Source organism: Panthera onca, chromosome X, assembly GCF_046562875.1.
Source record: "Panthera onca isolate mPanOnc1 chromosome X, mPanOnc1 haplotype 2, whole genome shotgun sequence".
NCBI classification, from domain to species: Eukaryota; Metazoa; Chordata; class Mammalia; order Carnivora; family Felidae; genus Panthera; species Panthera onca.
The window spans coordinates 119,215,033-119,233,439 of record NC_138357.1 but is presented as its reverse complement, the minus strand read 5'-3'; the positions used below and the strand labels follow the sequence as shown (position 1 = coordinate 119,233,439).

The following is an 18,407-nucleotide window of genomic DNA, read 5'->3' as shown; positions in this document are numbered from 1 at the left end:
AGCAGCAACGTCACAGCCAATAACTACCGTCACAGCAAGTAACTACCGTGGACATTCAGAGCTTGGGCACTGATGTGCTTTCGAGTGTCGGGGTCTGGAGCTGAAGGCCAAGAAAGAACTCTTGAGACATCTTTGGCGCAAAAAGGTGATTTTATTAAAGCACGGGGACAGGACCCGTGGGCAGAAAGAGCTGCCCTGGGGTTGTGACGGGTGACTGATTATATACCTTCAGGATGGGAAGGGGGTTAGCTATTGTTAGGAAGACATCATTTATTACTGTCTAGTAAAACTTCGGTCATGAGACCCTTCAGATGTACATAAGTGGGCCATAAGCTTAGAGGATGATTGCCAACCTGAATCTTGGGGGGCGGGGGGGCAGAGATCAAACAAATTTCCAAAGTAATTTCTACATGTTAAAGTAGACTTCCAAGATCCTGGGGCTTTGGGGGGGGGGGGGGGGTCGGGCTATGACTGCCTTTTGCCCCCAGCAAAGTGTCATCATGGAGGCAGCCGAGCTCCTAGAGGAATGTCATTCAACCTGTCTCGAGGACCCGTCAATGGGCTATAGGCCAAAAGAAAATTTAATTTTTCATCTGCCTTTGTTATTCCCACATCAGGCATCGGCCATGGTGGTCTCTTTTCTGCCCGGGCGGCGCTGTAGCCGCCTGTGACAATGACAAAACGTTGGACCTTCTTTGTAGCATTACAGAGACATTTCCTTATGGGAAAGCAAGCAATTTCCTGGGCAGACGATCCACAGTGGGACCAATCTTTCTTTCCTTCCTGATGTCTTCCTTCCTGAACCTCTCCATTCCCCTTACTTGGAGAGGCCATCAAAACTCTCTTCAATTTCGGGAGAGAGTCAAGAGGCCAAACCTTTTATCATAAAGATTTCAAACACAGGATACCAGTAATGGTGGATACCGCAAACTGGACTGCGGGTGGGGGTGGTGGTAGGAGGGGTGTTTCCCTGACCGGCCAATATCCGGCGCTAGGATTTGTCAGGTAATATTTTTGTGAATAAACACCTGTTTGGGGGGATCGTTTTGTTGTGTGAGAGAGCGCGCACGCAAGTGAGCAAGGGGCAGAGAGAGAGAGAGACAGACAGACAGACAGACAGAATCCCAAGAGGGGTGGGAGGACAGGGAGGGGGGCAGGGAGAGAGAGAAACGGGACTCGAAATCACGAATTGTGAAATCACGACCTGAGCCAACGTCAGATGCTTAACGACTGAGCCACCCAGGTGCCCGCACCTGCTTTCAAATATAAGGATAAGTACTATAATAAAGCGCGTTCTGATTACTTGCTGTTTCCTAAGAGGATGAACTCTTAATTCTGAGAAACCAAGATGGCTTTCTCCATTCTTAATGTCATCCTCAAAGGGCAATCTATTCAAGTAATGTTCATGAATGTTTAGCAGTTTCATAGAACTAACACAAAAGAACAAGACTTTCAAATAAAGCTGTGCAGGGGCCTCGGTGTGTGAAATTATATTGGATTTTTCTCACAAAGACATCAAAGATGCATCAACTAAACATTCATAGGAAGAGAGCTATCGATATGGTTAGGAATAAGTAAAGGGCACGGACATAAAAACTTGACTCTTATCCAGAAAAGATGTTTTTGCCAAGTTCTCCTAAAGATATGGAGGAAAAAATTTCCTGCAAAGATGGACTACAGTTACTTTTATATGCCAATATCAGACCACTGAGAACCATTTATTACATGGGAATAACACACCGAACATAACCAGACACGGCTTCCTCCAGATCACACTTTGAAAAAAATGTTTTTATTATTTATTTTTGAGAAGGGGGGAGGGGCAAAGAGGGAGGAAGACAGGAGCCGAAGCAGACTCTGCACCGGCATCGCAGAGCCCGACGCGGGGCTCGAACTCACAACGGCGAGATCGTGACCTGAGCCAGAGCCGGACACAGCCGACTGCGCCACCCGGGCGCCCCTCCACGTCATACTTAACCATTACCCACATGGGGGTACCACACACTCAAAGAGAACGAGCAGATAAACTGGGAGCCTGCTTCAGATTCTGCGTCTCCCTCTCTCCCATCCCCCACTCATGCTGTCTCTCAAAAATAAACGTTTAAAAAAAAAAAAAAAAAAAGACTATCCAGGAGGAGGCTATAACCACCATGTGCAAAGTTTGGGCAGGGGGGAGAAGAAAGAAATAAATGGGGATTTCTTTTGTCTCCCCGCAGGACCAGGCAGGAAATGGCCCTTGGGAGGGAATATTCCGGCCACCACCTTCCTTCCAGCTTGTTGGACAGCTGGGCTGTATCAGACTGGACCATACCAACACGCCATACTGGATGCCCCAACGGCCAAATACGGTCTACCTCATGTGTCTCAACCCAAGACCTTCACCACGGACTGGGGAGGTCAGGGGAAAATAGGATGCTTCCGTCAGCCATCGTGCTATTCATTAGCAGCTCTTAGAAGAAAATTAAAAGGTTAATCAAGTTGTTGCTTCAAATTAAACGGTGAGTGAAAAATAATGGTCACTTCAATGTTCTATGTTTTGTTTTTTTTTTTTTGGTTACATGAGTATTTGAGAGTTTGCTGGAAAGAGGTTGGTATAATAAAACCTCTCAGGTAAAAAGAATTTTCTCAATACAATTATGATCCATTTCGTATCATACGTGTGATCATTTGTCTCATTATTATCACAAAGAAAGCCTCGATTGCGGTCAGAATTCATCGGACATCAACGGAGTTCAACAACTGGGTCCACAAGAGCGCCAGTAATTAGTCACATCCAGGCCTGCGTTTGTTCGCGTCACAGAGGCGTGTCCCCGAAGGCTCCCTGTCAGAAAGGCACCGTTTGAACCGGGCAACTCCTTCCCCACCTGGGTCCCTTTATTTGGTGGCTACAGTCCCTTGTTCTATTTCAGCCCAAACCCAACCCTTCCCGTAGGCTATTATGTTTTAAAAGTTTGCAAAGACGGCCTTTCATGACTTCAAAAGTTCCATCTGTGTCCCCACCTAGGCGCACTGGACGCTGGGGTCCAGATGATGCGGTCTCGCATTTCGTGGCTTCAGGGCTCGCTGCTGTCAGCTCAGAGCCTGCTTTAGATCCTCTGCCCTCCTTTCCCTCTGCCCCTCCCCTGCGGGTTCTGTCTCCCTGCCCCCTCCCCAATAAATAAACTTCAAAAAAAAATTTGTTTTTGTTTTTTAAATGCTAGAGTTTGTACATTGAGACCCCTCTCCAAGACAAAAACATATGACAAAAACAGGTGAATTTCAAGAATGGATTCTAGGACTGGGGGTTTTCAAGATTACCTAAGTCTAAACGTACGGAGGTGGTTTTTTGTTTGTTTTTTCTAAGTAGCGCCACACCCCACCGTGGTGCCTGGCTGGCTCAGTCGGTACAGCATGCAACTCTTGATCTCAGGGTCCGAAGTTCGAACCCACGTCGGGGGTAGAGATTACTCAAAACTACATACATACGTACAAACTTTAAGCAATAAAAATAAACGCGTGGAGGTGTGTGGGCGCTGGTCAGTGGGGGGGTGGCGTCCAGGGGCGGCAGGCAGTATACAGAAAATGACCAACAGTCTGGTTTTGTTCTGGCCATCGTCTACAGTGAGGGAGTGACAACCCTCTATTATTAAAAATTGCATTTCCCAAGATAGGTCCTAGGAGAATAGGTCCCAGTTCGTGATTTCTGTTGCCTCCAAATAAACAAAAGTCTGAGGACCCGGGCAGGAATGTTTCTGCGAAGTGATGGGTAGCAGCACACGTAATCTCACTTGTCGGCTGAATACACCACTTTCTGGAATAAATCAGGCTCGCGCTCCAGCCCGATCCCGGCCTCCTCTTCGAGGGTGAACAGCTATGTGAAAATATTCCAGGACAAGTTTCCCATTAAAGCACTTCGGGAAACTGGGGGATCTCGAGTCGACCATGAAAGGTTCAATTTCTCAGATAACATCACCAAATGTGGAAGTAACAGTCTGTTTAAATCACTCTAGGGTTACCTTAGCTGCATATCGCTCTAACAGATGAGTGGAAATTTCACTTTTCTTCTTTCCTTTGACATACTACAAAAAGATTAGATAAGAAAACCGTCACCAGTCGGTTGAGGCAATGATACCTCCCTTCAGTTCGGTTCTTATGACCAGGTCGGTAGGGGATAATCGAGAACCAGCTTCCCCCTACAGCTGCTATGTTAATCTCAAGAAGCGTATCTGATCTGTTGGAGTCTGAGAAGCCACAGGTCTGTGGAGGGGAACGATGACATCCCCATGAAATGAGACTGGACGCCAACTGATTGACTTTTTCTCTTAAAAAAAAAAAAAAGCCACAGAAAGTAGGAGGGCCCTTTAATACTTTTTTTTTTTTTTTAAGGCGTGCACAAACACTACTGGGGAAGATCAAAGAAGCTTCGATACGGAAGCTTCGACATGGTAAATACATGCACTGTCATGGAAATTACGCTGGCGATTCACTGTAATCCCACTCAAAATCCTAACAGGGATGTTTGTGGAACATGAAAAGCCGATTCCAAAAGCGAGAAAAAATTAAGACTATCTCAGGCACTTTTAAAGAAGAACGAGAGAAGCAAAATTCTCCTAGGAGACACCCAGGCTTACTACACATCTACAGTCATCAGGACTGTGTCCTCTTAGCACACAGATGGCAAAACACAGCCAAGACACAGAACAGAGTCCAGAGATGTACGCGCACGTACAGGGGGGAAATTTAAAACGTGAGAGACGGTGTTATATGAAAATCAGTGGGGAAGCGATGAACCATTAAGTACACGGGCGTTTCTGCAGAGGAAGTATAAAATGAAAATAGATTTCTCTTACTCTACCAAAAAGCTAAAATCCCAAAGGAACAAAGACTGAAAAATGAAAAGCATTACTTTAAAAACACCTTAGAAGAAAATATGCAAGAACAGAACACCTGCATGACCTTGGATATAAGAACAATTCTAAAACAAGGCAAAAACAAAAGGCACAAGTCATAATAAAGGAAAAGATTAATTAGGACTTGTTACAATAAAAAACAACTCAGTACAACAGAAGATACGTTCCACAAAATCACAGAGAGGAAGAGAACATTGAGGTCCCGTTTAACTGAGGATTAGCATCCAGAATGTATAAAGAATCACAACAAGCCAGGAAGAAAAAACAAGGATATAAACGAAAACTTCAAAGGGCCATGAACCTACCAAAAAGCTCCAAACTGTCTAGGAACATCCAACATGAAAAAAAAACAATGAAATACCGCTTCATACCTATCAGGGTTGTGAAAAAATTAAACCGTCGACAGCACCAAACGCGGGCGAAGACACGGAGAGACGAATGTTCGCGCGCTGTTGGCGGGACCGTCAACGGACACCCCTCCGGGGGAAGCAGCGACGCTCCGAGGTCCAGCCGGCTCCGAGACACGACGGAGCGTTCGCTCGGCTGCCGACATCGTTCATTCGGTGAGCAACTCGTCCTCACCGGAGGAACGAAAGCAGCTTATCTGTCTCCCTCCAAACCACGCAACAAGTTCATTTAGCAGAAAGGGTTTCGTATCGATTTCCGAAACTTCTCAGGAGGAGGATCAGAACCCATGCCAGGCCTCCGGGCCTCGGCCAACCTTGCGGCGTAGTAGAGACAGCCACCTGCCAAGACTCCCCCGACTACCGTTAATTCAGACAATTCTTAAAACTCCCGTCTTCTTCGGGAACCTACTTGGGAGGAGGTCTCAACATCTGGCAGATCCTTAGAGTTTGAAGCCATAAAATATTTACATTGAGCAGCTCCTGAATAAATACGCAACACCCACAACCGTCTCTTTATTTACAACCCTGCCATCATGAACTTTCCATTTCCCAGGGGGATAAAGGGGCTACCTTATCTCGGTCATCTCTTCAGCCGTATGCTTGTTTTTCATGTGCCTGTCTCATGGCTCGTCAATTGTTTTCAAAGCACTTCTCACACCTGTTGTGTCAAAGTTTTCCACTCAAAATAGAGGGTAGGAAGCAGTGGTTTATGGACTCGCTAGCACACCTCTATACCCGAAAGCATTTAATAAATGATTTTAACCATAGTAATTTCTTTTTTTTTTTTTAATGTTTATTTATTCTTGAGGGAGACAGAGCGTGAGAGGGGGAGGGGCAGAAAGAGGGAGTCACAGATTCCGAAGCAGGCTCCAGACTCCGAGCTGTCAGCACAGAGCCTGACACGGGGCTTGAACCTATGAACCCCGAGATCATGAGCTGCCCGGAAGCCGGACGCTTAACTGACTGAGCCACCCAGGCTCCCCTTAACCATTAGTGATTTAGAAGCAAGTCTATTTTTCAGACAGAAAACATCACTGACTTTCAAAATGGTATTATTAATGTTGATCAAAAGCTGCCAGACCTAAGCGTTTATCCTAAATGATTCCATTTATATAAGTGGAAAAAGAGGCAAAACTATGCTGGTAGAAAGGAGGAGTGATTACCCCTCGCCTGGGTGCCTCAAAAGGAGCATGCAGGAGAATTCTGCAGGGCTGGTCACGTTTCGCTTCTTCATCTACGCACTGGTTAAGTTTGAAAAAACTCGCCAAGCTGTAGGCTTACGGTTTGCCCACTTTTTGTGTTTATATACTTCAATAGCAAATTTCCGTTAAGTTTATGTACATATGGGGGGGAGGGGAGAGAATCCCAAGCAGGCTCCGTGCCGTCCGTGTGCAGCACCCGAACTCACGAACCACGAGAACATGACCTGAGCTGAAATCAAGACACTTAACCGACTGAGCCACCCAGGTGCCCCTCAGTAGAATATTTTCAAATGATTTTTATAATATCCGTGCCTCTTACAAAACATCTAGAAGTATTCGCGACGATGCCAATATATCATAGAGCTCAGACCAGTTTTTGATAATCCAGGACATTGGCTTTGCGAAACGGTAATAATTCACGAAATGGAAATTCATCTCTTTAATGTTCTGAATTCTACTTTACTTACCATGGCAACTGTCAAATGCCACAAGAGAAAACTAAAAGGAAAATATAAAATAAAGTGCTGCGTCCAATCAAGTCAGCTTAAGGGTCTGAATTCCTTTGCTAATTGCGTCTCCAGCCTCTGCTCCTTTAAACATTCTTTTCGGGGAGTTGTGAAACATCACATTCCTAAACCTAACAGAGGGACCCCGATGCACAGATGGCACAGTGGATTTCCTAGGCTCCTCCGAACCGTTGCTTCCAACGTTCTTGCACCATTTAAGACGAGAACTAGTTTCTAAGCGTGCTCAGACCTCTCTGAACAGACCGCATTAAGGTCTCCCCGGCAGTGGCAGGGAGGGGGCAGGGAGATCCATGGCTGGGGGAACTGCTCTCTGTGAGCAACAAGGGGGAAAAAGGAGTCCTTCCTCTCACAACTGCCGCGTCTCCCAAACACATAGAAAAATGCGACGAAGCCGTGACTACAGACCCTAAGGACAGGACAGAATGTGCAGGAAGGTTGCCTCAAAGGCTTAATCTGGGTAGATTTGATAATAGCGAAGGAGATGAATTCTAATTATGGAAAGGCCATCAAGGTAATTAAGGATATTAAAAAAAAAAATGGGACGAGATCCTTGATGTCTTTCTACTTGATGAAGAGCACAAAAGATGATGAAAGCGATTTCAGTGAGCAGGATCAATTTCCCATCGATTCAGCCCTTTCAGGGCTCCGGGGCGCCGAACATCAGAACAAGCCAAGCCGTGCACTCCCGATCCCCAGGGGTGTTTGGTCTCATTGAGGAGACAGTTTAGCCACCGTTTTACTCCAAAGAGAGAGCGAATTAGGTGGTCTGCAAGGGTCCCCATTCCATCTCCAGATTCTCTGATGGATGTTGAAAATGGTTACAAATTTTTTAAAAGGTTAAGAATTTTTTAAAAATTCTAGCTGAACTTCGGGCTAGAATCAAGCATCCTTTTCGGAAAGCGAACACCCTGGGCACCAGAGACCCGCCTGTTCAGTACACGTGCTCAACTAAGTCCTCAACGACGCCACTACTGAGACCTCAGGATAGCATGAAGCACAAAAACGTTTTCAATCGCTCTCATCCCAAAGCAGGGGTTGTCAACATGGGGCGATTCTGCCCTTCAACGATGGTTATTTGGCCATGTCTGGACACGTTTCTGGTCGTCACATCGAGGACACTGTCACGAGCACATAGTGGGTGCACACCAAGGGTGCTACTCAATATCCTCCAGTGCACAGAAAGCAGAATTTAACCGTCCTACAGAAAAACCAATAAACAATCCAATACTAAGCGGTAACTCCAACTTCACGTATTTTACAACATATGTGGCCACACCAAGTTCAAATATACTGAGTTATATGTATACACAGCCACGAAGAATAAAATTCAAGGGGCATCTGGGTGCCTCAGTCGGTTGAGTGTCCGACTCCTGATTTCGGCTCAGGTCACGATCCCAGGGTCGTGGGATCGAGCCCCACGTCGAGGTCACACTGACAGTGTGGAGCCTGCTTGGGATTCTCTCTCTCTCTCTCTCTCTCTCTCTCTCTCTCTCTGTCCCTCTCTCCCACTCGCTCTCACGCTCTAAAATTTTTTTTAAATTTTTTTAAATAAAATAAAATTCAAAAGATCAGGTTGAAGCACTTTTTCCTTTGGAAGATTTTTGTTTTCTGACGAAGGAAGCAGTTATTACTTGTAGACATTAAAATCCTACCTTCTGATCACTAGAAAATGTACTCTTTTTTTTATTAAGCGGTCAGTTCATCCATCCAATGTAATTATCACATATAAGTATCAATCTACCAAGATTATTTTAAAATAATTGGCCAAGATCGATCAAGAAAGATAAAGAGAATACAAATTACCTACATCACTAGAAATGAACGGAGGAGGACCACTACAGGTCCCACAAGAAGATAGAATTAAACGGTTAATACGAGAGTATGATGAACAACTGTACGTCGGGAAAGTTGGTAACATACATAGACAAAATGGAAAAAAGTCCTTAAACACAACTCAGCAAAAATCAAAGAGAAAGAGGAAATCTGAACACTACAATCTCTGTGAAAAAATATGACACAGGGGCGCCTGGGTGGCTCAGTGGGTTAAGCGGCTGACTTCAGCTCTGGTCTTGATCTTGCAGTCTGTGAGTTCAAGCCCCGCGACGGGGGCTCTGTGCTGACAGCTCAGAGCTTGGAGCCCGATTAGGATCCCGTGTCTCCCTCTCTCTGCCCCTCCCCCATTCACGCTCTCTCAAAAATGAATAAATGTTAAAAAAATAACAAATAAATTATCTAGTTCGGGGCACCTGGGTGACTCAGTCGGTTGAGCCCGGCTTCGGCTCAGGTCATGATCTCACAGTTTGGGAGTTCGAGCCCCACATGGGGCTCTGTGCTAACAGCTCAGAGCCTGGAGCCTGCTTCAGATTCTGTGTCTCCCTCTCTCTGCCCCTTCCCCGCTCATGCCTCTGTGTGTGTATGTGTGTGTCTCTCTCAAAAGTAAATATTTAACAAAAATTTTTTAAATATATAAAACATAACTTTAAACACTTCCACAAGGAAAACTCCAGACCCAGATCTTGGCACTGCTGAATTGTTTCAAACATTTAAGGAAGAAAAATGCCACTTTTAATATTACTAATCAAATAAATAGAGACACAAGACCGGGTTCCATTTCAAGAGCCACCCTCTCTGGAGTCACAGCAAAGATGACCCTCTCCAGCCCAGAAGTGCTCACGCTTCCTTCCTTCTCCACTTCATCCTTTGAAAGGGAAGAGGCAAGAGACAATATTAAAAACGGTTTTGCAAGATTCACATCTAGGTGTCCACGTGTAACTAAAATGTGTCCCTCCCCGGTCTTCCTTCCTACTTTTCCCCACCCCATTCTCTGCTCAGGCCAAGCCAGTTTCTTCAGGATTCTACCAGTAACCAAGCCCGCTCACTCCTACCTCCCTTCTACCCAACCCTAAAGCCCTGCCACTCTTCTCAAAACACCTCAAGCCCAAGTGTCCACCAGAAGCTTCAGATAAGCTACGAGGGGGGAGAAAAAAAACAAAAAAAGATAAGCTACAAGATCTCGCCCTTCTCAGAACTCCTCCCAGACTCCCATCTGGAATTTTACAACTAGACACTAAGGATTCTCTATCCCACTGGTTTCTTTTACCTCCTCGGAGAGATGATCGGTTCCATCCATCTGTCACTTCCCTGCTTAAAATCCCTTGGTGATTCCCCCCAACCAAGAGGATAACCTCAAGTTATTTCCTGCTCTCACCTGTGGCCTGGCCTCCCCTGCCAGCCCCAGCACATCTGTACCCAGGGCCTGGGATGGCTTCTCCCGGCCACTGAGACCCCTGTCGTCCTGCTCATCCTTCAAGACTTCGATCAAGGGGAACAGTTTCTCCAGGGAACCCCGCTCTGAAATACCAACACCGGCCACCCCCACTCCTCTGCTCCGTTTCCCCTGGACAGAGGAAATTATTCCATATGAGCTGTACTTCTGTTGTCATTGTTAATCTCTCTGAAATGACTGTGCTGATGAGGACAGAACCCAGTTTGGGGGTTGGGGTGTTTTTTGCTTAAGATTTTATTTTTTAAGTCCTCTCTACACCCAACATGGCCAGAGGGGGGGCGTGGTGCTCACAAGTCAGAGATCAAGAGACTCAGCAAAGTACCTGGCTCATCCATCGGAGCAGGACTCCTATAGCTTGTTGAGGGAGCAGCTTTCATTCCCCAGAGGGCCCCCAGGGTAGAGGCATGGAACGGGAACTCAGACGCTCTTAGGGAACTCCGAGCCAGTGGCCTTGAAGTAGGCCTGTTTAACCCAACTGCAGAAGCCAGCGGAAACACCGCAAGTCCCCTTCTAATCCTCAGGGCCATGATGAATTTCCCGGAAACTGTTTCACCCCAAGCTTTCCTGGACTTCAAAAATCTGACAAGAGGGAAGTACTTTTCACCAAGGACAGGAAAATATTAAGACATCAAAAGAAAATACAAGCTGAAGGCGGGGAAAAAAGTAATGACGTAACATTCAAACTGCTCTTTAAATTATTTTTGGGTCTGTCTGCCTGCGGCAAATTACTTCTAAAGCCTCTCCAAGCTCTGAATTCTGTTATTCTGTGAAAATCTGAGCTGAAAGTATTCATGTTATTAAAGAATAATAATTAATCCCATTTGCCCTATTTAGTATGGTTTAGCACAGTCCTCTGATACCAAATGTACTTTTACATACCTCGTCATCTGTACATTTATAACGTAGACAGGCCTTAATAAAGTACATTTTACACAACAAAACCCTCATCCTTTCCACAAATATTTCTGGAGCACCTACGATATGCCAATCATTGGAACAAGCACTGGGACAGAAGAATGAATAAAACAATCTTGCGTCTTGATGAATTTGAACAGAAAAGAAAGCATATTAAAAACACTAACAATAGGGGCGCCTGAGGTTAAACATCCGACTTTGGCTCAGGTCACAATCTCGTGGCTCCCGAGTTCGAGCCCCTCATCGGGCTCTGTGCTGACAGCTCAGAGCCCGGCGCCTGCGTCGGATTCTGTGTCTGCCCCTCTCTCTCTCTCTCTCTCTCTCTCTGCCCCTCCCCTGCTCGCGCCCACTCTCTAAACATTAAAAAAAATTTTAACAATAAATAAACACGAAGAAGCCAGCCGATAGTAACCAGAAAAATGTTAAAATTATGACGTGGGGGACACAGGCTTAAAAATACAGTAGCAGCCCACGTACCCCTCTGCCACCAGCTGACTTGTGTACCTAAGGGTCAGTTGGGTTTGCTCCCACGCCTATTTACGCCAGTTGTATTTACTATAATTATGAAATGTAATTCAACGCTACCTAGACAGATAAAACGTGTGCACAAGAAGAGTTCTTATTTCTTTGAAACCCAAGCTGATCGCTTTGCAAAGTCTTAGTGGTGGGTCAGTTGGAAACGCGACGTACGAGCATTCTGCACACAGATTGGGTCCCCGTGCCTTGAAGTGCTCACTCGACTCGAGAAGAATCTGAAACTGGAAATCAAAAGCCGACGCATCTGCGCCGTGACGGACACGCCGAGCGAGACTTCAGGGGCCTCCCCACCAGGGCTCCCGCTGAAAGCAGGGGTCTTGAGTCTCACGACAAAATATTGGAGAACTCGTGTTTAAGGCGAAACGGAATGCTCAAGCCACGTATGTGGCACTTTTGAGGATTCCCCACTTCGGCAGTTTCAATAAACCATCTGACTGCTTGACCCTGGAGGCAGCGGCGAAGGATCATCTCCCGGAAACCCCGGCAGGGGTCAAGTGATTTGGGCAAGAGCTTCCGCCGGAGCCAAAATATCCTAATTATTTCCTGTTTGTCACGAACACTACTCTGTGCTACCGGCCTAGGAGGTCGATTTCCAATCTCAGTGTGCATCCAGACACTTAAAGGGAGCGCTCTCCAAGGCAGGAGGGCCCGCTCACGGGAAGATGTTTACCCTCATCTGCCCTCCGGGCAGGAGGCTAGCACATTCTGGAAAGACTTCCTGCCCGGCTATTCATCGGGATGCCATTCCTTTGTGTCCAACTGCATCTGAATTTCCGAGCAACCTTCCAGAACCCAACATGTATGTATGCATGTATGGCTCCTCGTGGGGGGGGGGGGGGGGGAGGGAAGGGGGGGCCTCTGAAGGTGGTCTGGGCCCTGTGTGGGGGTAACGAGAGGATCTCTGGAGCGGCCAACGCGAAGGAGAAGAGGGCAGGAGAAGCCAAAGCTGGAAACGGTACAGCTTCCTCCACAGGCTCCCTGGAGAAGGGCCAACCGTCCTGTGATGCCGGCTTCGTGGAAACAAATAGTGTTGAAACAATTAGAGAGCTGTTTTCGCATGTTTTTCAAGCATAACATTACCCTTTTTTTTTTCCCCTCCTCTAAATTACATCCATTTAGATCTGTAAGAGCCCAAAGAAATAATTTCATCAGATCCCTTGATTCCACGGAGTCAACGGAGCTCAAGAAGAGAAAATGATTTACCCAAGATCACAGAGCAACCTCGCGGCAGTGCAGGGGCAGGCGCATGGCCCCTGGTCTGCCCCGCTTTTTCCTCGATTTCCTCACCCTGGGGACCTGCGGCATCACTGCCAGGGAGCTTGCTAGAAATACAGAAACTCGGGTCCCATCCAGGCCGACAGAATCAAAAAACGTTGGTTTTTTTTTTTTTTTTTTTTTTGACAAGATCAAAGATGATTTGTAGGCAGGTGACAGTGAAAGGAAAACTGCTCTGAACCAGTTTTGGGTAAAGCTATTTTGTGAGATGACTGTTTAAATTCATAATCCTTGGAAACACATCCTCACCACAAAATGGATGAATGCAATTTCCGGATGTATCTGACCATTTCACATACAATTTAAAAAAAATTTTTTTTAATATTTATTTTTGAGAGAGACAGAACGCGAGTGGGTTGGGGCAGAGAGAGGGAGGGAGACACAGAATCCGAAGCAGGCTGCAGGCTCCAGGCTCCGAGCTGTCAGCACAGAGCCTGACGCAGGGCTCGAACCCACGAGCCGTGAGATCATGACCTGGCTGGCTCAGAGCACCCAACTCTCAATCTCGGGGACGCTGAGTCTGAGCCCCATGTGGCGCACAGGGGCTACTTAAAAAAGGAAAAAATTCTGTTAGGCAACAGGAGTTCCCAACAGATGAAACCGGCCTAAAACCGGGAACGGATGTGTGCCCAGCACACATGCGCGCAGAGGCACAGCGGCCAAACGTGGAACTCTTCGGCCATTGAAAAAATTAGTTTCAACACGCTTAGGTGCTGTGCACCGTGTATGCACAACCTCCCATTGTGAACAACCACCAAAGTTACCGAATAGTCAAACACACTTCAAACATCAATGGGCTCATTGCATTTACATGAAATGTCCCCAGTAGGCACATCCACCCGTCTACGAGCGGCCGCCAGGGTCAAGGCGGGTGGGGTGGAGAGTACTTCCAATGGGCACGGGATTTCTTTTTAAGGTGACGATGACACGGGTCAGCGGTGGGGGGGGGGGACACGACTCTGAATACGCTAAAAATCACGGACTTTGTACACTCAAAACGTGCAAACTGTATGGCATGTGAATTACATTTCGACGAAGCCAAAATAAATAAATAAACCCACTCAACAATGCAAACGTATTTTAAGATACATTGAAAGATAGACCCCTACGTACCACTACGGCTCAGTATTTTATTTTTCAATTTAAAGACGTTGAATACTTTAAAATTTGAGTCCCAAGGGGCTTTTATTTCCATAAACCACACTTATTTTACTAGTAAATTAACTGATACCAGGTTAAGGAAGTGACTTGTGCAAGAACCCAAGTCCCAACTCAATGGGCCAATGGCGAGAATTTTCCCGACCTGAAATCATTTCAATTAAAACATTCATAAGGGTATGTTGGATAATTAAATACATCTGGAAAAACACAACCAGTTCACAGCCTTGTGGTGTATTTACTAAGAATCTACCAGAGGAAATCAGTAGGTTTCCTTCTGGCATGAAGAGAACTTTTTTTTTTTAATCGTAATAACTCAAACCAAGGATACAGCCAGGACCAGTGAGGTATGCGCAAATTAACAAATTGGCAACTGAAATATAGAACCAACAACTGTCCGAGACACAAAGCGCTGCCTTGAGAACAGGCCCCTGGTCTGGGCATTTGCTTCATGAGAACGGACGTCCGCACCGGTTTCAAAACTACAGCCTCCCCCAGGTACTGTGAAAGCCATCCTCAAGAAGGTGCCCAGGTGGTAACCGGACACTCGATGTCTAAAAGGTACGAGTCTGAATGCCTAGTGTCAAAAGACCAGAAATAACTTTATTTCAGGAAAATTAGCAAAGGCTTTCCTCAGTACTGAGCCACTCTATAAACTTCCACACCTCTGTGCCAAGCACTGCCAAAACAGTTCCAGGCTCAGCAGCGGCCAGCTGATTTTCGTGTATGAGCCTCATTTAAAAGGGAGCATTGAGGGGCGCTTGGCTGGCTCGGTCCATGGAGCACGTGACTTTTGATCTGGGGGTTGTGCGTTCGAGCCCCACCTTGGGTGTAGAGCTTACCTGAAAATAAAATCTTTTTAAAAAATAATAAAACAAAATAAAATAAAAGGGAGCATGGAGTGATGGGACTACTCAGGTCCAGGTGTTTAAACCGGTAGGAACCAGAGTTACAGGTCACGCAATCCTGTCCTTTCTAGAAGGATTTTATCCTAGCCCTCCCCTAACTTCTGGGTAAGAAATTTTCTTGTTGGATTCAGGGGCCTTGTTTCCTCTCATATTTTGATCACCTAGTAAATTCAAGAAGATTCAGCTGTAAAATTCTTTGCTCCTCCCTTTAAATTCAAAATAATGTCCTTCTTGCTGTCCCTCACCCAAATTATAATCAGCACAAAATTACACTCCCTCCCTTACACATACATTCTCTCTCTCTCTCTCTCTCTCTCTCTCTCTCTCTCTCAGCAGCGGAGGGCTGCAGACTGGGTAAGGGGCCACGGATGGGGGTGGCGGACGGCCAGGAATTCCCAAGCCCTGACCATTAACCCGCAGTGGTTAAACCCACGGCGTTCCTCATTAGGAATGCTTCGGCGGGGCTCTCCAGCCTGTGGCTTTTGTGGCGCGTGTGGCTGCAGTCTGGCTGCCACTAGAGAGGGATAACAGAGCGGGGAGAGAAGCCCTTCCCCAAACACAGCTCGCAGACGCTGCCAGCGGTGCAGCGGAATCAGGGGGATTGCCACAGCAACCTTCCGACAGAGTCCCCATTTAACGACATGCCGCTGACGGCAGCAGTTCGGGGTGTTAGGAGGTGACAGAAAGAATCCTACAGCCGCCCAACAGCCGCCCCGGGCCAGGTTGGAGATTTTCAACCCCCAGAACCCGGCATTCAGCGTTACGAGTCGATCCCCCAGCTGCACTCGAACCCCCTTGGCAAGCCGCCTCCACCTGCGCCCAGCTCCGCATTTTGATAGTTGCAACAGGGGACAAAGAGACTCCCCCTCGGTCCCATCCCGTCCCTCCCCCTCCCCCCTTCCTGGCTTCAAGGGTCACGGTTCCCAAACGAGTTCTCGGAAGCCCCCAGCCTCGGGGAACCGGGCGTCCGTTTCCTGTGGTTTTAAGGGCAGCAAGACCACGGCGGGGGAGGAAGGGGACGGGACCCCACTGGGAGCGGAGCGCTCCGGCGACAAGGAGAGCGTCCCGGGAAACCGGCAAGAAGCTCCTCTCCGCCGACCCTTAAAATAAAGCCGGGGCCCGCCGCCCGGGACGCCCCGTCCGCTCTCCCTGCGGCCCCCACCCGCACCCCCGGGAGGCCGGCTCTCCCCCCTCCCGCGAGCGCCCCGCCGGGGGGCCGCCCGAGCGCGGCCGGGGCCAGGGGCGCCCCCGCCGCGGGGCCGGGCCGCGCACCTGGGCGTTCGGGACACCTGCGCCGCGCCCCTCCCACCTCCGGCCCCCCCCGCGCCCGGGCGCCGAGGTGCCCCGGGAGCCGCAGCTGAGCCGGGGCGGGGCGGGGGCGCGGGGCCGGGGGCCGTGGCGCGGGGGGGGGTGGCGCGCCGGCTTACCCATGGCTGGAGACTGGCTGGAGGGGCGCGGGCTCCCCGGGGACGGGCCGAGCCGGCGGCACAAGTTTGCAGGTCTGGCGGGCACGTGCGCGGGCCGGGCTCCGGGCGTGCTGCTGCGCTGCTGGGCCGGCGGCTGGCGGCTCGCTGCTGGCTCCGGGGCCGGGGTGGGAGCGCGGCGCGGCTCCGCCTGCACTGGGGGCCGGCCGTGCCGAGAGGGGCCCTGACGTCAGCGCCGGGGGCTTTGTGCGCCCGCAGCGAGGGCCCGAACCCGGCAGCGGGCGCGCCGGGGCGGCCGGCCCTGCTCGGGGCTTCCTCTGGGACCCCCGAGCGGGCGCGGAGGTGGCGCGGAGACCCGAGAAGCCAAGGGGGTGGGGGGAGAGGGGATCTGGGGAGGGGGGGAGGGGGGGAGGGGGCGCGGATCCGCTTCCCGGGACCGAACTGTTAACAGCTGGAAGGGGCTTTGCGGTCCTAGCCTTAACCCATTGTGCAGATGAAGAGACTGAGGCCGGGGACACCGAACCAAGGACGGCCAGTGTTTCGCAGCGCACCGCCCCCATCCGTAGTCCTGGCTCCTTTTGTTCATATATGAGCTGCGGGTGATTACTTAATTCAGTGGGGCTCAACCCTGGTTGCACATGAGAACCAGCTGGGGTGATTTACCCGGTTGCGTCAGGGTCTCTGCCGGCGAGACTGAGGCATCCAAGCTGCAAAAGCCACCAGGTGATTGCAGTGTGCATCCAAGGTAGCCAACACTGACTTGAGTTACTTGTGGGTAACGATGATCTAGAAGGGCACGGGCGGCACTCTCCAGGCTGGGGTGGTGAGAGAGAGATCTGGTGGTGTCCTTCATCGGCCGTCTTGATCCCCGGAAGCCCACCCCTGTCGGGCTCTGGGAGACTTAGCAGACTCACCCCAGTCGCCGCGTCCCCACTGCTCAGGCCTTGCACGTGAGCCTGTAAGTGAATTAATGGTTTAACAGTGTCCAGAGCTTAAATTCCTTCTGTCTCTTTAGAGAATAATGTTCCTGTCTCCAAAGGTATTAGAAAAGCTTTGAGACCCTTGTCATTTTTCTACGGTGGATACTTGCTGAGACATCTCTGAGCGCGATATTGCGGCGGAGAGTTTATGCTGTGTTTCGTTGTTTTGAGAACACTTCCATTACTGGAACAGAGGGTTGCATAAGCTGGAACCGTAGCTAGTACCCTTAAGGGACATTTAACCCCAAAGAGAGAGCCTTTAGGATTGAGAAAGAGTGGAGGTAGCAAACATTTCGTCTATTGAAATTTATTGGATTAGGAAAGATTTTATCAAGGCAGAGCTCTAGAAAACCTAATAATATTTTTGCATTAAAGGACAGAGATTTGTGCTGAGCAGATCACTGGCTCATTTTCACAGTCCCACGGGAATAGTTAGTCCTAACCAATCTTTATGCACTAATAAAACAGCAGGGAGCTCACAGGTTTAACTTCTTGTCCCCATTACAGGAAAGTAATCCATTTGAATGAGGCCTGAATGTGCGCACGTGCAGGAATCCAGCCGCACTGGGCTATAACTGAGATCGCGTGCAAAGGGCAGAGATAGAGGTGCAAGTGGTTGGGGGCACAGGGGAATGCACTTGGTTTCGTTGGTTCCTGCATCAAGGGAGACTCATGGGAGACTCCTAGGAGACCGTGCAAACGACAGAATGAGCCTCGGGCATGACATTCTGAAATCGTGTGTTGGCAAGCCATCACCTCACTCCACCACTCTGGGACCAAAAATTGTAAGGTTGTGTGCCCTGAGATGAAAGTAAACCCTTTGGTCCACTTTCTGTCCTTCCCTAGAAGTCTTGGGTTTGTTTTTTGTTTTTTGTTTTTTACCCGTCGAAAAGAAATAA

The 18,407-nt window shown here is 48.5% G+C and overlaps 1 protein-coding gene across 1 annotated transcript in view; it reads right to left on the bottom strand.

Moving 5' to 3' along the window:
• Positions 1–16,742, bottom strand: part of GPM6B (glycoprotein M6B) — a 147,255-nt gene extending 130,513 nt beyond the window's left edge. Inside the window, exon 1 of the mRNA XM_081793438.1 lies at positions 16,532–16,742. Coding sequence (XP_081649564.1) covers positions 16,532–16,535 — 4 coding nt within the window. The 5' untranslated portion in view covers positions 16,536–16,742. The remainder of the gene's footprint in view (positions 1–16,531) is intronic.
• Between the last annotated feature and the right edge of the window lie 1,665 nt (positions 16,743–18,407).